The following is a 25,542-nucleotide window of genomic DNA, read 5'->3' on the forward strand; positions in this document are numbered from 1 at the left end:
TCGTTCCAAAAGGTTCACATCCTTTTTCTCGCAACTGTAGGATGCGGTACAGTATTAAGCTTTCCCGCAGCCAGCCGCCAGGGGCCGACCAACAACATTTTGTGTCACTTATTTTATATATATTTTTTGTAACCTCACATTTTGAAATCTTAGATCCAATTTCCTGATATAATCCGATGCAGTTAATCCATTATCAATCAAATAGTTTATGGTCAAATATAATTAAAACATTAATAAACGAAAAATCAAAACACCGCGTTAATTGTTTTAAAGCGCAAGGACGTTTTAATGGGGATAATAAATGACATTTAAAGCAAAAGCACAAACGAGCGCTGAATCCAGCAGTTACAGGTTGGATTGTGTGCGGAAACTTTTCGGGCGTTAGGACCCGGCGGCGTCCCACCGAAGCGACGCGCCGGCCCCGCTGCAGCCAGCGAGAACCAGAGAGCGAGCCGAGCATCTGGAGGAGCTGTGACCGGCGAGGGGAGGCGGAGGACGGGGAGAGAAAGAGAGAGGAAGGCAGGAAGGAGGCTCCGGGAGGACGAGACGAGAGGGGAGGAAGAAAAAAACGGAGGCCCTCTCTGGACGTGGGGGGACATCGGGTAACGTGTTCGATTCCCTTAAGTCCGTTTACGGCCTGGAGAGGGGAGGGTAGAAGGAAGAGAGGCGAGGGGGGCGCCGTGGCGGGGTAGAGGAAAAGGAGCACATTTACTAGGCGGAAGGAAGGAGGAGGTGGCTGACTGACTGACTGGCTGGTGGGTGGGTGACATTTGCAAACACTGGACAGCTTGAAGTGAAGAAAAAGATGCACCGCGAATGACCTCGCTAAACGCTGACGAGCAGGGCCTGGAAGAAGAGCCCCCAATCCCGCGGGTCTGATTGCAGCCAGACCCGCCCCCAATACTCCCCCCCCCACCCCCACCCCATTCCTTCCTTCCTATGATCGATGTTACTATACAGGTATCGGTTAATTTTCAGCGACTGACACCTTCCGTACCCTCCTGTCAGCATCAAAACTGACACGGCGCAAGTGAACGCATCACCTGTGCCATTTTTTTTAAAGCATTCGAACGTTCCGTTCCGTTGCACAAGGGATTTTGACTGACACATTTAAAGGTACAGTAATGTGTGCTCGAATACTTGTGCTAGTCCCCAAAAGACATTCAGAAATCCTTTCTGTGCACACTCTCAAAACTACTGGGTCCAAGGTAATCCACATTGGGTGAAAAACGCTAACTCAGCATTGGGTCCAAAAGGGGCAGTGCCAACGTTGGGCTATTTACAGCCAGTTCAACGGGTTGAGGATTTGCCCCCAGCGTATTGGGTGAAGATTTTGATCCAAAAGGGGTAAAAACTACCAATAGTATAAAAGGTTAAACTTCCAGAGCAATGGTTTACCAGGTTAATATTACAGTTACCGTTTCCTCAGAAGAAGAAATTTGCCACACTCTTAAAACTGCTGGGTCAAAAATAACCCAATTGGGTCAAAAATGTTAACAATGTGCTACTTGGGTCAGTTTGACCCAACTTTTTGGGTTATTTTGTACAAAAAAAAAAAGCTGTGTCAAAAACTGTTCAAAACATATCATGTGAATGACTGATACATGTAACACTGCTAGGTCAAAAAGAACCCAATTTTGGTCAAAAATTGTACTGACTTGTTGTTACTTGGGTCACCTTGAAAGTCCATCGTAAGTCACTTGAGAACACCTCTTATACATCAGTCAGTCAAAGGACTTTTGGCGTATAAAGACCTATTCTGAAAAAAAAACATTTTTTTATTTTTCAGGAGAGGAGCGAAGAGGGGTCATCTCAGTTTTTCAGTTTTTTTAACCACTTTTTAGTAAAAAGAAAAGAAAAAAAAGAAAAAATTGAGTTCACTATCAACAATCTCCCGCCCCGCTCAACATGCCCTCCAATGCCGTTGTGGCTGCATTCAAAAGCTCTGACTCGACGGGAAGCAGGATGGTAAGAAAACACACTCGCAAGTGTTTGTTTATCCCCCCCCTCCCGACCTACCTTTTTCAGTTGTACGGCCTTTTCACATTGCACTTTGCAACGCGCAGGGCGCCGTCAACAAATACATTTGTTGTGTATGTGCTGAGGGGGCAGGACTATGGGATGCCGTGTCAGGATGCAGTGGGAGGGTATTTTCTGTCTGGAGGTGTGCCTCAAAATGAAAAATATTTTATTAGAAGTGGCGCCCCGGTGACGTGAGAAAGTGCCTGTTAAAAAACAAAACAAAACGATTATGTGTCCTCAAAATTTCAAGTAAGGCAATCCAACAAAAAAATTTGACGTTTTGCGAATGTGAAAATTGTCTTTCCTGCATTTTTAACAAAGAAATAACACTTGATAGGAGTAATTGGCCCTTGTATTGTTGCCCAACATTCATATCGAGACAAATTGGATGGTGGCACGCCAAGGCAGCTCCATTGCTCGCGTGATGGAGTTCTGCCAAAAACGAAATGTTACCGTTTTGTTGTTGTATCTTGTCTCATGTAAAAGACAAATTTAGTCAAGATCTGCTGCTGCGAAGGCTGACTTTAACCAAACTTTGATGTGAGAGGCCACCGTGGGCCAAAGCGCAAATCCTCTCACGTAGGGGTTGCTTTTGTTGAACTTTTCTGAAGTTTGAATATTTTTTCAAAAGCCTATTTTGACCAAAACTTGTCCATTGTTGTCCAAAACATGTCTTACCACATTGCACCGGTTTTATCGAACTTTGTTTGACTTCCTGTATGGGACGCGCTCCAAGTCCCGTATCGTATGCATCGTCGTATGCGATGGCGCCTTGTGACGAGGGCGTTGGCTAGCGTCGAAGAGGGAAAAGGACCTGGCGGGGAGGTTTGCGTCCTCTTCCTCCCGCGTTCCCATGACACAGTACGGCCCTTGTTGCCTGGCAACAGCTTTAATCAGCGGCTACTCGGACAGAAATAGTGCACAGTCGACGCGGTAGCGGTACCCCCGGGCTGCCACACAGCTTCCTGGTGTTTGTTTGTTTTCTCCGCCTCCATCTTCCTCCTCCTCAACCTCTTCCTCCAAAACCGGGTTGAAGCCGAGTGTCAAAATGGCGTTTTGTTTGTTGTTGTGCTGAAGAGGTCGCCGTGTGGTGGAGGATTGAGTCATCCCGCGCGTAACCTTCATTAAATCTCACAGCACCCCAGCGAAACGAGACGGTCATAAAAAGTCCATACGCCGGTTCATTTTGTACTTCCTGCCATCTAACTGTTACGTCTGTCGCAATTTGTCACTGGCATAGATAGCTGTGGGTCGCCAAAGATGCGCTACTTGTAGGAAATAATAATTAAATCATCACAAAACAACTATTATATCAAATTTTAAAAAATAGTCAAAGAAAGAATGTTACCATTTCACATTTTTGTTTGCATTTTATGAAATAATTTGTCACTTCATTCGAAACACGTTAAGCCGGGTTGTTATTTTCCCACTCACGCCAAACGGCGACTTCTCGTTGAAATGATACAATACCAAGCGTACGCTTGTGGTGTGGTTGTCGTTGACAGGATGACAACGCCACAACGACGGACGCCGAGCCCGCGACGGACGAGGCTCACACCCTGAACGTCGCCGACAAGCCGGCGCGGAAACGCGCACATCTCACGGTGAGTGCGAATACAGCGGCACCTCGACTTACGTACGTCTCTTCATACGAAATGTTCGAGTTACGAAACGCCTCGACAGGAAAATATTTAGCCAAAACGATTATTCGCCAGTGTCATTGATATTGAACAATTTTTGCACTTTTGGAAAAAAATACAAATGTGTGAAAGGCGCAGGTGCTTGTGAACACTTTACGGATGCACCGCCACGGAAGTCCAACACTGCAGAAACGTGATTTAACGCCCTCATCCTTTCCCAGACGGAAAGCGGCTCCTTCCAAGATGGCGTCCGCGGCCACCCCGGTGCTCCGACGGCCCACTACAACGGCGACGCGAGCGCCCACCTGCGAGGCGGGACGTCCGACGCCTGCGTCCCCGAGCCAGACAGGAGGGAAGCGGAGAACGGGATCCTCAGGGAGCTTTCCTCCTCCTTCTCCGCCTCCTCCTCCTCCTCCTGCTCTTCCTCCTCTTCTTCTTCCTCCTGCCGGCCAGATGACGGCGTCCAGCATCCGTGTTCCGGCGAGAGGGACGAGCTGACGGCGCCGCACAAGAAGCGAGGGAGGCGGAAACTGGAGAGACCCACCAAATGTGAGTTGTTAGCGTGACTTCTGGAATGGATGCCAACATGTGGAATCATTTATGAAAATGAAAAATGTGTGCATTGCTAGCCTTTTCAAGGCACCTTTTAGCTCCTCTCATTAAGTTATACTCTATGTTTAACAAAAAAAAATCCCTAATAAGTTAGTTTGTATCATTGTTTACGTTTAAACTGCTAATCGATATTTTTCAAAGTTAATATTTTATAATTAGACTTCATTTCTGATTTTTATCGTTTAATGGTGAGAACGTATTTAACATTTCCCAATCGTAATTTTAAAGTTTATATTTTTATTCATATCATTTATGATTTTTAAAAATAGTTTAGTTGTGAGAAACTATTTTAACCTATATGCTGTATTTTTTTTATCATCAAAAATGTATATGCATAAAAAATGTTTTTATTTTGACATTTTTAATCATGAAAACAAAACGTATTTTCCATATTGCATTTTTAAAAACTTTTCATTTAATTATCTAATTGTAATCAATATAATTATTTTTACTGCATTTAAAAAAAAGACATGCCACATCCTTCCTCAGATCTCTATAACCGCCCGGTTGTAGGAGTGTACATACTAAGAAAGCAATAAATCACGGCGACTCGGTGAGGAGGGAGGCGATGACAGGCCGAGATGGAGATGAAGCGTATCTCGCGCCCACCCGATCCCCCTCCCCCCACACACACACTCTTCCTGAATGTCTTGCTCTCCCTCCTCACTTGCGACCTTGATGAGGAGGAAGAAAAGAAGAAGAAGAGCAGAATAGAGCGCCACCTGGCAGCGAGCCTCCACCGGGACCCTCATTGGCGTTGGGCCCAGAATTGCTCTCCAGCTGCATCCTTTTTTGTGCTCTCTGGTTCTTGGGGTCTGGAGTTTCAGCCCAAGTTGAATGTCAGGGTGAAAACCCAGTCTCCAAACCCTAACCTTGGCTTTGAATCCGAAATCAAAACCCGTAATCCTTTGTTGAAACAAATGCAAAATCATAATTTTTACTTCAAAACCTAGTGCAATTATGAAATGTTAATCAGAAACTCTAACCCTGTCTTGAATCCCTAACTCTGAACTCGCTAACTTGCTCACTCGGTAGCTAAGTAGCTCACTTATGATTGCTAATTTGCTAACCTACTCGCTGAGTAAGTCGCTGACTCGCTTTCTCAGCCAATTGCTAACTTACTAGCTCACTAACTTGCTGACTATCTTACTAATTTGCCAACTTACTAGCTCACTAACGCACTTGCTCACTAGCTTACTGTTTTGCTAACTAGACAACTTACTAGCTCAGTAATTTCCCAGCTCATTGACTCACTGGGTCACGAACACACAAACTCTCCAGCTCACTAACTCACTCGTTCACGAGCTCGCGACCTCACCAAAAATACAAACTCAGGAACTCACGATTGTTTGCCTGTTACTTTTTTTTTTTTTTGGTGGTCTTTCTGTCACTCTAAAGGCTATCAAGAGTTTATCAAGGGTATGGAAGTTGAGAGGGGGTTTTTTTTCTTGCTTTGTGATTCCATGACCGATAGTGAGTACTTTTAGCAGTAGCGTAATAATTTGTGTTGATATACAGATTTTTTTTCTTTGCACCCTTATCTGTGGGAAAAAAAAGTTGAGGCATTAAAAATACTTACTTGCCACGTAGTGTGTTTGTAAAATTTCGAATCCTAACTCTGCCTTGAAACCCTAGTTTAAGACCCTAACCTTCGCTTCATTCTTCTAAAGCCAAACTTGAAACATTGGCCTAAAAATCTCATTTGAAACTGCAACCCGAGTTTGAAACCCTAATTTCAAACTCTTCACGCCCCCCCCCCCCCCAAAAAAAAACATAATTTGAAAACCTAACTCACCCTTGTTTGAAACCCGATCCTAAGTAAAAATTTTGAAAGCATCTGGGCGCTTCAGACCACAAGAGGCCAAACGTATTTGGTTTCGCTTTTTGTAGAAATGCCGGCGGAGTAGCAAAGTACAGAAATGGACCACGTGCGGTGGAACTTGTTTTGTCAGCTGCTGTCTCTCAGGGCCGGCGAGACCTCCATCAATCCTAAAGATAAAGGAGTTTAAATAAAGCGTCTGGGTAAAAATAAAACAAATGTAAATGTGCAGATGCGGATTGCATTTCGTTGGCCTCGCCTATATTGGGAGAGAGAGATTATCGAAGTGAATTGTGCGATTCCATTTTTCCATCCATTTTCTACAGCGCTTGTCCTCAGGGTGGCGGGAAGGATGGAGGCCGCAGCTAACTTTTGCGCAGCGAACCTACGGATCATTTCGATTCCTCACTTAACTCAAGATGACATTTGGCAATGGTGGGGGCTAACAGTTTTTCTTCCTCTGCAGATGTGGAGCACACGGAGGAAGATGACAGCGAAGAGCTTAAGAGCGAGGTAAGAAGACTGCCTTTTGTGATCATTACCATCCCAGGCTACTAGTCAGTTAGCATCGCTTATTTTAAAGAACGGTGGTTGACATTTTGGGATGCCATGGACGAGCTGACATGTCTGCTTATTCCGTATGAATCCTGGACTAGCATAAAGTTATCATAGCTTAGCATGAAGACAAGAAGAGTGTTGCTACTTTGGGATGCGATCGAGGAGCTGATCGATCAGCTCATTCCGTAAAAATCCACAGCTACTAGTCAGTTAGCGTAGCTTAGCATAGAGTCTAGAAGCAGTCAGTGCGTCACGTAACTTCAAACACAACGGTATCCACTGTAAGGAATATCTTCAAACTGAACATGATGTGAAGTGGAATGCCAGATCTTGGCCTTTACGAAAGAAATGGTACCTGGTGAATAAAATGTGGAACGTCAAATACACTTGGGAATTTTTCCATGAATCGTGTTGGGGCGGTACAAATCCGCATGCCTTATTTGCGAGAGAATGGAAGAACTAGCTCATTTTTAATTGTTATTTTTATTTTATCATTATTATTATTATTATTATTTTTTTTTTTATGAACACTCAAAAAACAGGGAGATCGCGGGAGGCTGCGAGGGGGAGTTGGCGGGGAGATCAGCCTTCGTCAGAGGCCCGTGCCCAGAATAACCTTCCAGGCCGGAGACCCTTATTACATTAGCAAGCGGACCCGAGAGGAATGGCTGGCCAAGTGGAAGATGGAGGTGAGTGCCACAGCCACCGCCATTTTAAGGGGGGGGGGGGGGGGGGTGCAAGGCGGATTTCCATAGACCAGCTGCCAGGGTTTCTAGATGTCGGGCGCTTCGCAGCCAAGTGTATTTGATGGCTCATTGGATATCACGAGAAGGTACTGTTGATTTCAGTGAATTTCCTGGCCAGCGAGCGCTTACATGGTTCCTCGCATTTCCTGCCTTTGTTACTCCCGATTGTGTGTGCGGAGGAGGAGAACCAAACTCACATGTTAGCTGCGTTGATGTCACGCGCTGGAATGCGTCTCCGGTCCTCTCGTCGTTTTTCGATAGGCGTGGTTGCAGCTTCCTTTGAAGGGAAGCCTCGCTTCATGACAAATTCTCACGCACTCGGCCTGTCGATGCTCATGTTGTTTGAAAATGTTCACACCGTGCTTCTCGGTGTAAATTAGTCGATATAATCTGAGACAGGCAGCACACGGTGGGAAGGTGGTGAGGATGTGTGCTTCACAGTTCTGCTGGTAATTTAGCTTACCTCCCATACTTTCATGTTGGGTTCATTGAAGACTCTAAATTGCCCCTGAGTGTGAATGGTTGCATAATTGCTTGTTTTGCTAAATGGCCCATATCGTGGCCATTGGGTGCGTTGACCTATCAGATTGTGCTTCCTGGTTAAATGTCGCTCCCTTGTTGTAAAGTGGCGCAACTAGTGTGACTTCATATTTCCATTTCTTCTGCCTTTCGCTACCCCTCCCCCAATACACCGTTCCCCCTCCTCAACTCTCCTCAGTGAGGGCCCATAAAAACGTCTGGGGGAAGGAAATATTGCCAAATTAGCGCGACATACCAGGGTTCCGCAAGTGAATGGCCGTGAAATACGAGGCAAGCGAGTCCATTTGTGTTGCGTTTTCCACAAGTGGCTCAAGGAGGATGACTGAGCTACAAGCCCAGTACACACATAAACATAAGCGAGAACTACACCTCATCATTTATTGACAAGTGTTAACCTTTTGAGTTATGCGGGCAAACAAATTGAGCTTTTAGTCAATTGAACCGAACCACATCGATTATGAGCGTCCATCCATCCGCTAGCCGAAGCACTTATCTGCTAGCTTAATGCTAAACCCCCATGCGAAATACCATAGACTGGCGACTGTAACTAGCATCAACCTTGGGGTAGTTAAAACTCTTCAAGCAATTATGTTTGAACACAGACAGTGCAGCAACACTTGTAGAGAGACAATATGACAAAACTCACATTATATTCTTTACCCTTTGTTTTTTTTGTTGTTGTTTTTTTATCATGTCCTTCTTGTGCCTTATACTACCTCCTTGGTGGCCGAGGCGTGCCCACCAGAAGTAGTGAATGGGCATTGAAAGCATGAAATCATGATGCACAAAGTATTTATTCCTTAACCATCGATTTAATTATTTTACTTCCTTTTTTTTTTTTTTTTTTTAAGTGAACGAGTGCCTGGAACGGATTAATGTGTAATTGATGAAAATGAAGTGCCATGAATACTTTCTTGATGTACCGAAGGATTTTATTTCGTTTTTAGCTGTTATTTTGACAACAAAGGTATCCTAAAGTTAGAAAAGGCAAGGATGGCACAAGGGTTTTTAAAAATGTGTTTTGCAAGTTTTTAGGCGCCAGGATGCCACTGCATGGCCCACATGGTGGCCAAAGGGGCTTTACCGCACCACAGCCTTTGCATGTTCTTTTTTTTTTTAAATGCGCCTGCTGTTACAGTGGCTCTCCCTCCCCCATTCTTCGCCATGGAAATGACTCCGTGCAGTGCAGATTTTGAAGCGTTTTTGCGGCAAATTCTCAGGCGCTCTGCTCGCAAGACAGCCTCCCCCTGGCCGGCCGCCAGATGCTCGGCGAGTTCTCTCTAGCCAACCAGAAAGGAGTTTGGGCCACCACCTGACCCTGAATTCCCAGACAAAGAAATGTGCATGCCTGTGTGAGTGAGTGGAAGTGAGGGAGGGGGCGGGGGTTGAAAAGAAAAAAAAAGAAAGAAAAGAAACCTCCACACTGGCTGGACTATGAGGCTCGTGTTCGGGTATGTGCACTTGTATTATTTGTTAGCATGCATGGATGGTGATCGACTTGAGTAGAATATGCTGACTGCAGCCATTTGCCCAATGTTGTTGTTCTTGTGTTGTGTGCGCCATCGGCTTGGGAAAGGGAGAACGCGAGCGAGCGTGCGAGCGGGATTCAGTAGAGTTGCTTGGGTGGTGGGAAAGAAAAAAAAAAGAAGTTGTTTCAGCCCCACGTGCTGGTCGATACGCGCTGAAACAATTTCCTGTTCCACTGCTGCACCATCTAATGTTGTTGTAGTAGTAGTAGTAGTAGTCACATGCAATACATTCACGATGGATGGAACAGGAAGGACAGAAACATCATAGAAGACGTGTAAAAGTAGCATGAGCGTTTCTATATGGTGGCGGTGAAGTCAACTTGATTGAAAATAAGGAGCAGTTTGGAAAATAATTCTTGATAAAAGAGGCATCTGGCTTTTTTTTTTTTTTGCCTCCCCCAGTTGAAGTTTACTGTTAAGCGAAACATAAAACCAAGAGAATTACACGTTGTGCTTTTAAAACAATCTCATAGCATTGTCTTGGGGAAACATCGCTTAGCTTCATGTTAACAAACACTGCAAAATGCCATTGGTTAAGCATCGATGTTGCGACTTGGGCAGCAGCGGCTGTTTGAACACCAACGGTGAAGCAGCACATGTAGAGATCATTGAACAATACTTCGCAAGCCTACTCGAAGGTCTTTATCCGGAATGAAAAATGACTACGACACGTCTTACCGAGTCACTTCGTAGTACAAGAGTTTAATGGATTAAGAGCTAGCTGTTTGCCAACTAGTTTTCATGAGTGACCACACACGGCAACAGCCAATCCGAAATGATTGCCCTGTGGCAATTTCTCGACAATCGCGTCATTTGTGGTTCAATAGAAAACTCGATGGAGGGTCGCGGTTTTTCTGTTACTGCATGTCAGTCGATTTGCGGTACTTCATAGAGTTGCCATCTGCATTTTTTCCCACTTGAGTCACTTTCATTTGCAAATCTCGGTGGCAGCGGTTCCAGGAATGACTTTGCTCCGCGTCACAAGAAGGCGCACTCAGTTACTGCCATGTTTGACCTTTTTTTTTTTTTCTCAGCGTTCAGCCACAGGGCTAAGCTGTACGCGAGGCTAACTGCACAAAGGCGTCAAAATCCACCAGCCAAAATGGCTCCCGCTGCATCTTTCCTGCCTGTTGCACTGCAAAGCCCGCAAAGGTCGGACTTCCTTTTGTGCTTTTGCACGAGGAAGTTAAAAAAAAAAAAAAAAAAAAAAACGTCCTAGCTACGCAACCTGTTTCATCTTCCTGCCGCTGCGGCTTTTTAAGTTCACAGAAAAGGATGCGCGGTGGCGTTTTGTCATTTCCGAGGGATCCCACCACCCACTTTAGAGTGCTCTGTGTCACCTTTTGAGGCCCCACCGGAGTGAACCCAAGTCGGATTATCAACTCGTCTCAGATCTCTGTGAGAGGCAAAACTCAAAATGGTTAATTCAAATCAGTGGTTCAAATAAGGGTCAGCGTTTCAAATTAGGCTCTTAGGATCGGTTTGGGCGATCAAAAGATGAGCTTTTAAGCCTGGGTTGGGGTTTCAAACAAGGCTAAAGGGGTTCATGGTTTCAGGTTTGAGATTAGGGTTTCAAAGAAAAGTGAGCAATTCAAATCAGGTTTGAACTGGGTTTCAAACGAGGGTGAGCGTTTCAAATGAAGTTTCCCCGACGAGCTTCGACTTTCAAATTCGGGTTTTAAGCCTTGGTGAAGGTTTCACAGAAGGTTTAGGGTTCCCAATTGGTGGCTTTAAGAAGGGCTAGGCTATGTTGAGACAAGGTTAGGTTTTTAAATGGTCTGTCCTGCCTATTTCTTGTCGCGTGTCCCCGAGTTTATTCGAGGCTCTGAGTGTGTAAACCATCGAGATTGCCTTCATTGTGTCTTTGGTGCTTCTTAACCCCGTTTGGCTTTCAGAAGGGCTCAAGCTAACGTACATTGTTGTCAGGCCCCTGAAAAGGAGACGGAGTCGGGGGGAAGTGGGGCTTGAGCGAGGGGGGGCGGGGTCGCATTTACAAGTGGGAGGAAGTCCAGAGACAAAACGGGGCTTCCCATAGGCCAGGGGGTGGCCAGATTAAAAAGAAAACAATTGCCTTAAAATACTGTTCATTCATTGTCATTTCTTTTGTTAATTACAATCAATGAATTGACCACAATATATTCATTTTTCTTGTCTCCCCCCCACCCCCCAACCGGAACCCTTCACCCCGATGATTCAACCAATTAATTCATTCCTTTTTGTTTAATACAGTACACGACTCTAAAAAAGCAAACCCCAAAAAAGGTGACGTGTACCTGAAATTGTATTTGGTTGTACGAGCTACTATTTGCTTTGATAATATCATCGAGTCTGTCTCTTTTGGTGCCGGCGGTCCAAGTCTGTGCTGCGGTGCACGGGGGGAAGCCGGAGCGGCACGCGCAACCGGAGTGCGCCCAGAAGCCCGGCGAGCAAGCAACACCATGTGGCCCCCGAGGCTTCGAAGCGGCCAGGCAGCGCTCCTCTGCGGATATTTATAAACCGGCAATGGGCTCTTGATTGAACGGCACGTTTCTACTCCACAGCCAACCTTAAAGGGCCAATTTTTTTAGGGGGGGGGGGGGCTGACGCCTCTCTGAGCTTCCCAAATTGCGCAATGTCGGATGAAGAGTCGCATTCGTGACAAGTCAGCACAATATGCGGTCGGGTTTCGGACAGGGGCTGCGGTTTCAACTGAGGGCTATCAGAGTTTTAAATGAATGTTTGACGTTTGAATAGAAGGGTCCAAGCCTGGGTTATGGGTTAAAATAAAGGCGGGGTTTCAAGCCACAGCGAGGGTTTCTAATTCGGGTTTCAAGCTTGGGTTAGGGTTTCAAATTGGGGTTTCAAGCCCGGGTCATGGTCTCAAATACAGTAACGGTTTCAGGTTTTAAGGTTATGGTCTCAAATGAGGATTCTAATGAATGGTTAACTCAAATAAGGCTTTTGGTTTCACGTTAGGGTTTCAATGCCCGGGTTCTGCTTTCAAGCCAAGGTTAGGGTTCCAAGTAGTCGTCGTCCTTACCTGTGCTCATCTCTTTGTTCCAGGCAGAGAAAAAGGCCAAACTGATGTCAGCTATGAACACAATAACGGACCCGGGCTCAAGCAAGGAACCTGAGATTTCGCCCGGCCAGCGTCTGCCAACTTCCAAAGCGCCTCCGCAACCGCTACGTCAGCCTCCGCAGCAACGCCCGCCTCCAGCGCCTCAGCGTCCGCCTCAACGCCCGCCGCAATCGCAGCCGGCGCAATCGCAACCGTCTCTGCCGCAACAGCAAGCGCCTCAACAGCAGCAGCCTACCGATCCGGCCTCACCTACCGTGGCCACCACCCCTGAGCCCGTCGCCATTGCAGGTGGAGACAAGACCTCCCCCAAGGCTGCAGACACCGAACCCGAGTATGAGGTAAGAAGACGACAAACTTGTCTCGCAGCTTTTTATACTTACTTCTGTCCTCGGGTGACCAGTTGACCATAAAAAAAATACAAAGACACTGTCAAAGGGTGACCGACCAAGCATCTGGTTTTCCAGGGTACAGAAACGCAGACTTGAGGCAAATCATTTCCAGAAATGGCAGATCCAAAAACTCTGCGCAGGTAATCATAATCTTTCCGAGGTAGAATAACCAGTCTTCAAAGCAAGGCATATTCACAGATGGGGTTTACCAAAACTATCTTGTAGAAAGACCAGACACCCAGTTTTCCGCCACATAAAAACCAAGAAGTTATTTCCAGATATGGCCGAAACAAAAACCACAGATCCAATTCTACGGGTTACAGAAACCTTGATTTCCCATGAATAGTTTCCATCAATGTCAAATGTAAAAGAACCGTTGAAGGGGTGACCAAGCATCTGGTTTTCGATGGTACAGCCCCCCGGATTCGCGGCAAATAATATCCCGAAATGCCGGCTACAAAAACCTGCCGAAAGATGACCACACCTTGTCTTTCCCTCCTCAAAACTCACTTGTATTCTTTGGCATTCGACTCGGCATGACTTAGATTTGTTCTTGGTTTTACTGTTTGGTGCTTTCTACCGCCTTTATTACCGATTTGTCTTACTGTTTATTGTGCATGTTAAATTGCTCCATGTACAGCACTTTGTATGCAGCGATGGCTGTTTGAAAGTGCTCTATAAATACTGTTGACTTGACTTGACTTGACTTTCCGGGGTGCAAAATCCAGCATTCAACGAAAGTCATTTTGAGCAACAGCATTTATTAAAAACTGGTGCAGCGTGACCAGACACCTGGTTTTCTGGCATCCAAAACCCAGATCGGAATGAATCTGGACTGGCGGATACAAAAGCCTTGTCAACCCGAGACCCCGTTCCAGCCACTTAAAATGCCGTCATGTGACATTTGCAGGACGATCGCGGTTTTGGCATCGGCGACCTGGTCTGGGGGAAGCTGCGAGGCTTCTCGTGGTGGCCGGGACGAATTGTGTCCTGGTGGATGACGGGACGGAGCAGAGCCGCCGAGGGGACCAGATGGGTCATGTGGTTCGGAGACGGCAAATTCTCAGTGGTGACTATTTCCTTTTTTGTCCCAACTCTCGACATTTGGAGCGAGTTTCATGGAGCGGTGGTCACGTGAACGTTTTCCGCCTCTTCTTTTTCAGGTTTGTGTTGAGAAACTCTTGCCCTTAAGTTCCTTTAACAATGCCTTTCACCAGCCAACTTATAACAAGCAGCCGATGTACAAAAAAGCAATCTACGAGGTGCTACAGGTAAACGCCGACAGCTCTTTTTGCATGTGCAACGTTGTCAGCAATAACTATGTAGAAATCAATGGTTGGCCTTTCGAATCTGGCTTGGAAATTCAAATGAGGGATGGAGTTAGAAAGTTGGGTTTGAGTTTCACATTCGGGTTTGAAGACAAGGTCAGGCTTATTAGCGCCTTTGCGCTGTGAACTGTGACCCCAGGTGGCCAGCGGACGGGCAGGCAAAGCCTTCGCGCTCCGTCCGGCCAGCGACCACAGCGATACTTCCAAATCTGTGGAACTTCTAAACAAGGAGATGATCCAATGGGCTACGGCCGGATTTCAGCCGACCGGTCCCAAAGGCTTGGAGCCGCCGGAGGGTAAGAACAAGAACCAGAAGGCAAAGTCGAGTTTTTGTAGTTTTCAAGCCAGGGTTAGGGTTTCACATCTTAAATTCATTCCTGGGGTTGAGGATTCTTACCCCGTGAAGGAATGAAGAATGGTTTGCTCCATGTTGAACCCCGCAGAGGAGCGCAACCCGTACAAGGAGGTCTACCCGGAGATGTGGGTGGAACCGGAAGCCGCCTCCTACACGCCGCCGCCGCCACCGCCCGCTAAGAAGCCTCGAAAGAGCACCCAAGAGAAACCCAGGGTCAAGGACATCATCGACGAAGGAACGCGAGGTTAGAGTTTAGTTTTATGCAAATTGTCACCACATCTCTTATACTGAATCAGAAACGACTGAGTCTTGTGGCGTACCGCAGGGATGTCTTCAAGACCCTTGCCTGCTTCTGACTCACATCAACGTTTTCCAATTTTCTGGCCGCCCTTTGGAGGGCCTTAAGTTCCGGAATATGCCTCAGTTTTTCAAATCGACAGTGTAGACAATTCACAAACATATATTATGATTTAGTTACTGGTTTGGTCTCTCACATGCCGTGTTAAGGAATGCGGGAGGCGAGCCCACACCGCACGCAGGCTGGTGTCTAGTTGGCTGCAAAGTGCAAGCTGCAGGTGATCGTTTTCTTTGATCGACAACGAAAGTCATTGATCGCGAGCCGACGATCGATTGGAGCACCGCTAGTTTCAAGTTATGGGTTTCAATTAAGGGTTAGGGTTCCAAGCCAACGTTGGGGTTTCTAACCCGGGGTCTGGCTCTCAAACAGGGGTTAGAGTTTCAAATTAGGGTGTAAAGCCTAAACACCATTTCCACCAATCAACGTGAAGTGGTGCGGAGTTGTCTGTCATGACAGGACGCACTAAAAAGCCCCACGCCCAAAATCGAACCACGTCCAACTGAACGCAACGATGTCCCGTTGCTATTTCAGAGCGACTCATCTACGAAGTCAGACAAAAGTGCCGCAGCATCGAAGGTAAGTCAGGCAAACCGTCAGGTGCTTGTCACTTGTCGTCGTGGTGCCCCTTGACATTGTCAATCCACTCCGCACGCAGACATCTGCATCTCCTGCGGGAGTCTGAATGTTAGCCTGGAGCACCCGCTCTTTGCGGGAGGAATGTGCCAGGGCTGCAAGGTGAGACACTCGGCGCCAACTACTGGCCGCTTCCAAATCCTGCAGTCCGTACGAGTCACTCCCCTACCCGATGTGGTATTTTTCAGAACTGCTTCCTGGAGTGCGCCTATCAGTACGACGACGACGGCTATCAGTCGTACTGCACCATCTGCTGCGGCGGACGGGAAGTGCTCATGTGCGGGAACAACAATTGCTGCCGGTAAATTGTGACTCACCGCGATGTCCTTTACGAGTAGGGTGGTACCTCTACTTACGAATGTCTCTTCATTCGAAACTTTCAAGTCACAAAACGCCTCAGCGGGAAAATATTGCTTCTTGTTATGAAAGGAACTTCAAGATACGAAAGGTAAAAAAAAAAAAAATACATTATGGTCCGCTACTCGCAGCTACGAGGTTCCTGAACGCAACATACGTGTAGCTGCTCTGTGATTGACTATTACCGGCATCGCATTGGCTAAGAGGGAACGGATTCGGGCATTTACAGGGCAAACGCGTCCCTACTTACAAAAATTTCTATTTCAGAAATTTCTTGCAGAACCAAATTAATTTCATAAGTAGAGTTGCCACTATAAACAGTGACGATATGGGGTGGGTGCACCGTCGGGCCCAATGGATCCTGATTTTTTTTTTGTGGGGTGGGGGGGCAGAATAAAAATCTAATAGCCGATTAATCGGACAATTAATAAAAAAAATATAGGAGTTTTTTTTAAAATTGCGGTTCCCTCAAGCTACCGACAAAGATATGAATTACAGGCAGAACATTAGACGGCTTTACAACGCCCGCATCCTTGAAGCATTTCATAAAAATGTAACAAAAAATCCCCAGGTGCTTCTGTGTGGAGTGTGTGGACCTCCTGGTGGGCCAGGGCGCCGCCCACGCCGCCATCAAGGAGGACCCGTGGAACTGCTACATGTGCGCTCCCAAGGAGGCGTACGGCCTTCTGGAACGTCGCCCCGACTGGACCTGCCGCCTGCAGCATTTCTTCGCCAACAACCACGACCAGGATTTCGTAAGTGACACGCGTTTGTGCCGGTGTGATGGATGGATGATCAAGTGTCACCACGTGGTTTTATTGTAAGCATTTGATGCGTACGGTAAGTATTTGACATCGTTTGCTGTCATGCGCCGTTGACATGAAATGCGGGAATCGTAACACACCATTGACGTCATTTGCCGTCAACTTTTTTTTTTTTTCCTTTGTCAATGTTGTCAAATGTAAAATTGTTACACTGCTGATTGTAAAGACGTTATTTTGCCATCCGAAGCACATTTTCAATATTGTTAGTGGTATTTTATAGAAGAGAACAACTGTTCGTTGTCATCGGTGTGAACAAAAAAAATCTTTTCTGCGCTTTCTCACCCGAAAGAGGTGATTTGCATGAAACCACCGCAAGATTTACACGTGGTAACGGCGCGTTCTCGCATTGTGCCACAGCAACCGGCAAAGCTTTACCCGCCCATCGGGGTTGAGAAGAGGAAGCCAATCAGAGTCCTGTCGCTCTTCGACGGGATAGCAACGGGTAAGACGCGCACGCAAGTTTTTTTTTTTTTTCCTCGTTGATACAAATGCCTCTGGTGCATTGCCCGCCAAAAGATTTTGCTGCCAATGAAATGTGTTCGCCGGCGGGGACGTGGGGCGGATGCCCTTTGTACCCGCCTCTGCTTTTGCTGCGTAAGCGCTGACGGACCTTCTTGCGGTGCAGGGCTGCTGGTGCTGCGCGAGCTGGGCATCCGGGTGGAGCGCTACGTGGCCTCGGAGGTGTGCGAGGACTCCATCACGGTGGGGCTCGTCCGGCATCAGGGCCGCATCATGTACGTGGGCGACGTCAGGAACGTCACGCGCAAGCACGTGAGTTTGTCCCATTCCGACTTTTGTCAAATTTTTTTTGGTCAAACAGCATGATTGAGAATTTTGTTCATGGTAGTGTGATTAAATCTTTGAGACGAGTTGGCAGGAATGGCTTTGATCAAATCTTGGTCCACACTAAAAATCGAGTCTCCTGCTGAGTCGAAAGCCAAAGAATAGAAATGAGTTTTGAGACGGGTTTTGAAGATGGGGAGTGAGGGGGGCCTTGCCAAACGCTCAGTGCGAGCTCATTGCAAAGAGAGGGACCAGCAACGGAAAGGGCTCGACTTCCTTTGTGCCTCTGCTTAGTTCTCGGTACCTCTCAGAGTGTGTGGTCCGCAGGCCTGAGTCACCGGGCAGTGGCGTAGGGGCTCAGGTGGGGCTCAGGCCATTTCAAGATTTGAAAACAAATCATAGACTCTTAAAAAGAACTCTAAAATGTTTCGGGAATCAGTGAAGGGACACCAGAGTAGGAATGATGTGCTCCCTCTTTATATGAGTACCAGTCAAGAGGTGAGCAGCAGTATTCTGGGCCAACTGGACATGCTTCATGGAGAATCGTCTGTCTCTAAAGTTAAGTGCATTAGAGTCATCCAGCCGGGATGTGACGAAGGCATGAATGACTGTTTCACAGAGCTCATGAGAAAGGCAAGGCTTGTGTTTAGCTAGCTGCCCCAGATGAAAGAAGTATCACAAATACAAACAAACAAAAAAAATAGCATTAAAGCGATAGTTCTGCTTAAAATGCATCCTTTCACAAAAAGCTCTCTTCCTCAGAATTTCCATGGGAAATGATTATTTCTCAAGAAACTTACCAATATTCAACTGCTGTTTACTAAAGAATGTTCATTGGTAGATTTTTTTAAATTCCTGATAAAAGAAGAGCGTTCAGGGTTTCTTTTGGTAGGTTCTACGCTGATATAGCTCCAGAACTCGATTTTCTGTCTGCCTTCGAAATGTCCAAAATGGCTGCCACCGACTTTCCCGATTTGAGAAAAACGGCTGCCGTTAAATGAGTTCAATTATGTGGTGTCGTGTGTCCTGAAAGTGGTCTGCTGTCCGTGTGTCTTCACTCTGCAGATCCAAGAGTGGGGTCCATTTGATCTGGTCATAGGCGGAAGTCCATGCAACGACCTCTCCATCGTCAACCCCGCGAGGAAAGGCCTTTACGGTGGGTGGAAAAGCGCTTGGTCACATTTCGCTCTTGCTCAATCTGCAAAGCATCATTGACGTCTGCATGGACCGTGCGGCCGCAAAAGAGGGCACGGGCCGCCTGTTCTTCGAGTTCTACAGGCTGCTGCACGAGGCTCGGCCCAAGGCGGGGGAAGAGCGGCCTTTCTTTTGGCTCTTCGAAAACGTGGTGGCCATGGGGGTCAGTGACAAGAGGGACATTTCTCGCTTTCTGGAGGTACGCTTTCCGAATCACCGGCACCCACTCGATTTGCCCCTATTACATCATCTCGTGTGCCTCGGGGAAATAGTCGCCAGTACCAAACAATAGACTGACGCCCCCTAGTGGCACCAGATATTAGCTGTACCCACGGTCCAAGCTGAGTCAACGCTCTCCACCAACAGCAATTTACCAAAACAATTTTTGTTACAAACATATATTGAAACAATTGTGCACCGCTATCTACCCCTCCCCCCCCAAAAAAAAATCTTTCACATTTTCCCAAATTCTCATTGTGAATCTGCTTAACAAACTAACATTTAATCCCCCCAAAAATGATATTTGGTATTTTTCAGGGGGCTAGGCAAAATGCAAATATATACAGTATATATATTTTTTAATGTCCCATATTAAAGTGGCCTTCAAAATGTCAAAGTTGTAACTTAAAATGTTCTTTCCTGACCTTTTTTTTTCTTCTTTTGTACGTGTGTTGTCATTTTCGTCCCAATCGTCAGTGCAACCCGGTGATGATCGACGCCAAGGAAGTGTCGGCCGCCCACCGCGCTCGCTACTTCTGGGGTAACCTTCCTGGCATGAACAGGTCGGTGGGTGAATGGTGAGGGAAATCATCCACGTGGACTCAAACACGAAGCCGGCCGGGATTGTTGAGATAACTTTAGTTGCCATTTTTATGATTTCCCACACTTGTTGTGACGCTTTTGCCAAGACGAGCCACGACGCCGTCGTCCCGCAAGCGGGCTGCCCGGTGAACACGAAACTGGAAATGAGGCTCGGTGATTGTTTGCTTTCCATTGAACGGTCTCAAGCTAAACCGCTTCCTCCTCAGGCCTCTGACGGCCATGCGCAATGACAAGTTGGACCTGCAGGACTGCTTAGAACACGGCAGAACCGCCAAGGTGTGGCATCGCGTGATAGCCGGACCCTCGGCGCGGACATGCTCGCGCGGTCCCAAAACCTCCCGCTTTCTTTGTCTTGTTTGTCAGTTTGACAAGGTGCGGACCATCACCACCAGGTCCAACTCCATCAAGCAGGGCAAGGACCAGCACTTCCCCGTCTTCATGAACGAGAAGGAGGACATACTGTGGTGCACCGAGATGGAGAGGCAAGCGTCAACCAATCTCTGAACAACCAAAACTCCATTTTATGACCGAGCGACCGACCGCGTCATTCCCATGAAATCTTAATCAGGCGCGTCCATGAAAAACAATACCTTCGGTTTCGAATCGAATGGCTGTCATTGATGTTCTGCCTGTTAATGCTCTTTACCTCACTGACGGGCGAAACTTTGTTTTATTGATGCTTTTTTCTTCTTTTTTTTAATGAAGTACAGCATAAATTGTTTGGAAATACCAAACTCACAATCGAAAACACGTTTTATCGTACTTTTCTGGCTTAGTTGATAATACAGTATCAACAGAGGTGGAAAAAAATGCACTTCTAGTACTACATATTCAAATGAAAAAAAGCAGGCACTGCTTGGTACTGAATCTATGTAATTATTGTCACTGTTGTACTGCCAACACTTGGTCTCTATAAACAATCAAAGTGACAAAATGAGATTCACCTCATCATCTTTATCTTCGACTCAAAAGCTGTGCTGATCCTAAAATCAAACCCATGTAATGGCGCCGTCTACCTGTTAGTCATAAAAGCGCTTTTATATTGACAAGCCGACCCTTTTTTGTGTCGAGTCGTTGAAAAATGTACTTGTCGAATATATCCAGCAGTGGCAGTGAATGGTTGGATCCTGTTTGACGATGTGTTTGGCTACGGTATGCTAATTATTTTTTCTCTTCCAGAATCTTTGGCTTCCCGGTCCACTACACGGACGTGTCCAACATGAGCCGACTGGCCCGGCAGCGTCTGCTGGGACGATCGTGGAGCGTTCCCGTCATCCGCCATCTTTTTGCACCACTCAAAGATTACTTCGCCTGCGTTTGAGCGCGCCCTTTTGACAGCCCTTTAAGCGGCGTCAAAGCCTTGAGCCTCCGAGGTTTCCCGCTCGGAATTCTCTTCGGTGTAGACTTCCCATGTTCTATTTGTTATTCTTATTTATTTTATTTCTTAGCAGTGTTATTATCGCCTTGATTTAGGTTTTTTTTTTTGTTTTTTTTTTGCGTGAGCTATACTTGAGACTATGCTTTCGGAGAAGCGCTAAACATGGGGTGACCGTACTGTACTTTTTTTTTTTTTGCCTAGCTTCTGGCATAAAGGGAGCTCTCCGAATCCAAAAAAACAAAACAAAACAAAACACCAAGATCACATATACCTCGTCGTTTACAGCTTCTGAAGGTAATACAAAAAAAAAAAAAAGGTACTACTACTACTACTACTACTACTACTGTAATATGGCTCCAATGCCACGGTGCTCCGCAATGGCGGGAAACGTTGTCAACTGAGCTCTTTTGCGTGAAAAAGACAACGGGAAAAACAAAGAATTAAGCGTTGAGGACGTATGTGCTTTTTTTTTTTGCCACTTTTCTACAAAGTTCTTACTGGTGCTCTCTTGTTCACAACTCGCCTTCCCGAAGGGCACAAACTAAGCTAAGTGACAATGTTTCCCGCCGTTGGGAAAAAAAATATATATATATATATATATATATATATATATATATAAAACGTCGCGTTCCATACTGACGACATTTACTGTACATTTAGCGAGAGGTGAGGGGAAAAAAAAGAAAACAAACAAACAAAACAGAAAAAAAGAACCCCAAACCTCAACAACATGGTGCGGCTTTACAAAAAGTCCTTCTACCTTTTTATAGCAATTTTTGGTGTGCTGTTGTATCAACATTATAAAAGCACTTTTATACTTTCCTTTTTTTTTTTTTTAAATCTAGGTGGAAGTGATTTGTTTTACAATAAGGCGAACTACCCTGGCGCAACACTTTTTTTGTAGACAGTAAGGCTGTGCCAATAGTCTGGGGAGGGAGCGGGTAATTTTTTTTTTTTTTTAATTCCTTTAAATATGTGAAAAACTTTCTTGTAGGACGCGATGTATAGTCAGACGCCCCTCCTTCTTTGTTGTAAAGCGGCGATAAATATATGTGGAGTGTAGAACCACCCAGGTTTTATTAAGATTGTAATTGTGCATTTTATATGAATCAACCGTGCTTTAACGCACCCCCCTTCCACCACTATCCCCACAAAAAAATAATAATAATAATATCCAAACAAAGTTGACTGCCTAATGTTGGTTGAAATCGGAATTGTAAAGAAAAAAAATGTTCATAAATCAATATTTTGTGGTTGGGAGAAGAATCAGCCAGGGGACAAAAAAACAAAGTAAATGTGTAACGATTATTTCTGATGCACCCTCTGGTCGGCCGTCTATTTCGGAATCCGTTGTAGGAAATATATGAAAATCATGGACAAAATTCAGCGAATAAATTCCATGGATTGTACGCTCCGAGTTAAATGTGGAGCTGGTAAACCAAAACACACAACACATGGGAGGAACGTGGAGCTAAATGTGTCATTATTCTATCAGGCGCCCCTCCGGCACTGCTCTCATGCGCCTTTCCTTTGGGGGTACCTTTTGTTTTGTTCTGTTTAATTCACAGCGTTTCACATGAAGATGGACAAAATTAGCCGGCTAAAGTATCGTAACACTTGGTGCGCCCCTATCTCGTCAACCAAAACAAATATGTCAAACAAAGTCAGTTTTGTACATAGCGGTGAAAATTTTTATTTTACATTTATTTGGTTAAAAAAAAAAAAAATCAAATATTTCTTGCTCCTGGCAAGGCACTTACGCACCTCAATTTTGGGATCCATCGTGAAATGTTTTTTTTTTTTTCCTTTTCAATAATTGCAATAATTTAACGTCAACACAATTAGGAAAATTATCTGGTGGAGTCGGCGCACCCCCAACCCGTAAACTAAGCCAATTTAACCCAAAGTATGTCAAACGTATCTCCCACAACATCAAATAGATATAATGTATTTTGTAGTTTGTTTGTTTAGTTGCTTTTTAATCTGGGGGACGTTCCGGGGGTGTGCACAATCGCGATTCAAGATAGTTTCGATCTCCTTGTTATAAAATGTCAATGCATCTTCGATTTTAATTCATGTTTTATATTCACGGGATATCTTCAGAGTTGGCGCACCACCAAAACCACCTCAATGACCCCACCCCCAATTAAATCCGAACAAAGTATGTTAAATGTACAGTTACAAACAATTTTCTGTCGTGGAAAAGCGCACCTCCCAACTCGCACACCCACATGGGTGAGCGAACGCACCCCAGTTTTGGGCAGCAGGGGTCATCGCGTGGCACATATCGACAACCCAACCAACCGATGGATAATTTTGTATTCCTTTTTGTAATGTAGGGACGACTTCCAAAATCCACACAAGAAAGCCCCAGCCGGGCTTCGAACCCAGAACCACAGAACTGCGAGGCAGACATGTAAACCACAAGTACCCCGTTGCCACCTCCATGTACGGAAATAAGTGAGTAAATTCCTTTGATGGTAAACCGCGGAAAAGCTTAGCTAAAAGGGGGATTTAAGCGTTGGCTTGTCAAAACGAAAAACTGACAAAAGTATATTCAAAAAAATGTTTTGCATATCTATTTAAAAGATTTTAACTCAATCTCTTTATGTAACTAAGTTCTTAAGTGACCTTACCGCCATCCGTTTCCTCACTTGCCGCCAAACTTCCGTCTTGTGTTTGTACATTTTTGTACAGAAACGTCGTCTTGGTTTTTGTTTTTTTGTCCCTGCTATTGGATGGAAATGTACAAATGTAATTCTTGGTTAATATATAATCAATTGGGTGTTTTGGGGGTGGGGGGTGTTTATAAAAGAAAAAAAAATCATGTGATGAATTTTGATTGCGATCTAGATGTAGTTTGGTCCAGTGTTTCCCAACCTTTATTATTAGGAACATCTCACTTCAAACCAAAACGTCACACAAACTGTATCGTGTTCCAATAAATAATTTCTAGTCGTAATTAACTTGGAAAATGATTGCGTACCAAATATGGGAAGGCCTGTTTCGTTGAACACAAATGGGCAAAAGTTTAATTGTACCTTCCTTCTGCCATCGAGCGAAAGAGCATTTCACTGTTGTGCCTCTCACGAGACATCACTGGCATAGAGAGGTGAACAAAGATTTGTGGTCAACTCATCATAATTTGCGGACCAATTATGTGAAATTGAAGAATTTTCTTGGTTGGAAATCACTGGTTTAGTTGCTATTTTCCGCGCGCGAAGTTGAGCGACTTGGCGGGCACAGCCCAACCCCGGCGCCATTTTGTTCAGGCTTGTCACGGAGCAACTGTCGCGAGTTGCTCTTCCCACTTTACGGCATCTAGAACGTTTTGTTTTTCTTGTTTTATCAGACAAACGATTATTTGATGTAACTATATTAACTAAAGGCATTTTAACTTTGATGGGAAGAAAGAAAATGTTTTCTTACGTTGTTTTAGACTTTTAGAGGATTACTGTAGTCGGTGCGTATTTGTGGGACAGTTGTGAGAAAGGAAAAAAAAAATGGCAGCGCGATGTATCGATGCGCTTGTTTTCTCCCCCGAAATTCCGCGCAGTGAACTTCTCCCCATGTCTGTTTTTGAAATGTTTGATTCACATCACTGGTCAAGGCGAATCGCCTTCGAAACCGTCACTGTTGTTTAAGCCGATGTGCTTTTTTCGCCCCCTTTGGAGTTCAGTTCTGACAGCAAATGTAGCACTCAGAGCTTCACACACACACAAAAAAAGTTACATTTCGTGTCCAGAGAGAAGCTAAAGACTCCGTATGTAATTGTGCTGGAGAACACTTGAATAAACGTATTGGTTTTGTTTTTGCTTTTTGTTGATTTGTGAAAAAAAAGTGTATGTTTTGTGTCTCTCTGTACACACATCATGCAAAACATTGAAACTTAAAGCATTGTTTTATTTTACGTCCCCATCAGCTTGTTAGTGGCCATTTTTACTCAGCTTCAGACTTTTTTTAAACTAAAATCAATTTTTGTCATTAGTAGAAGAATCCGATCATTTTCATTCAGCCAATATTTTGGGACTTTTTACCCTTCACATAAAGCAGTGGCAGACAAAGTCCGTCAAAAGAAACAAAGACGTGCAGATTTTTAATGCTGCTCCCAGTTTATGTTTGCCATAAAACTAAGACACTTAGTGATTTAAATCAGCAAAAAACAAACAAACAAATTAGCCCCCACGAGCTTAATGCTCATGCATTATGGAAAACGACAGACTGTTTAACAAGTAGCATATTGTTCATCCAATATGGCGACGGCTTCAACGTAAGATTCAGCACTCAACGAGGCATCTATCTGTGTTTGTATGATTATTATTGGTGATTTCCGCTGTTGGCCGCGCCCCTTGCCGCCTCCAATTGGTTGCTCAGGCGACCGTCTGTGCCGAAAGCGGTCAAATTTTGACAAACAAAACCGGAAGCGATGGAAGGAACAAGACAATGAATAAATACAGTACGATAAAATCAAACTGTGATACATTTTCTCTATTTGACCAATATAACGTGTTCTATTTTACTAATTATTATTTTGAAATAATACAGGCAGCAACCGCGTATTTAATTTATTTGTCCCTTGTCGCGGCGAGTAAACCGA

At 45.2% G+C, this 25,542-nt stretch overlaps 1 protein-coding gene across 4 annotated transcripts; it reads left to right on the top strand.

The window, feature by feature from the left end:
* Positions 1-435: 435 nt before the first annotated feature.
* On the top strand, positions 436-24,760 carry LOC147196735 (DNA (cytosine-5)-methyltransferase 3A-like). 4 transcript variants are annotated; one of them, XM_086127652.1, is made up of 23 exons: positions 436-602; positions 1,790-1,968; positions 3,528-3,626; positions 3,884-4,211; positions 6,560-6,606; positions 7,194-7,340; positions 12,509-12,862; positions 13,824-13,982; positions 14,077-14,184; positions 14,381-14,537; positions 14,685-14,840; positions 15,486-15,530; positions 15,610-15,689; positions 15,776-15,888; positions 16,516-16,699; positions 17,126-17,210; positions 17,394-17,539; positions 18,617-18,707; positions 18,796-18,944; positions 19,442-19,542; positions 19,774-19,843; positions 19,931-20,049; positions 20,747-24,760. In XM_086127652.1, the coding sequence occupies exons 2-23, from the start codon at positions 1,909-1,911 to the stop codon at positions 20,886-20,888; spliced, it is 2,940 nt and encodes a 979-aa protein (XP_085983778.1). In that variant the 5' UTR covers positions 436-602; positions 1,790-1,908; the 3' UTR covers positions 20,889-24,760. The 4 variants fall into 4 exon arrangements, with proteins under 4 accessions (XP_085983778.1, XP_085983779.1, XP_085983780.1 ...); XM_086127653.1 differs by having other exon boundaries at positions 19,442-19,527; XM_086127654.1 differs by lacking the exon at positions 7,194-7,340.
* Positions 24,761-25,542: the final 782 nt, after the last annotated feature.

This window comes from Hippocampus guttulatus, chromosome 13 (genome assembly GCF_054856545.1).
Source record: "Hippocampus guttulatus isolate MCC_2025c chromosome 13, RoL_Hgut_1.0, whole genome shotgun sequence".
NCBI lineage: Eukaryota > Metazoa > Chordata > Actinopteri > Syngnathiformes > Syngnathidae > Hippocampus > Hippocampus guttulatus.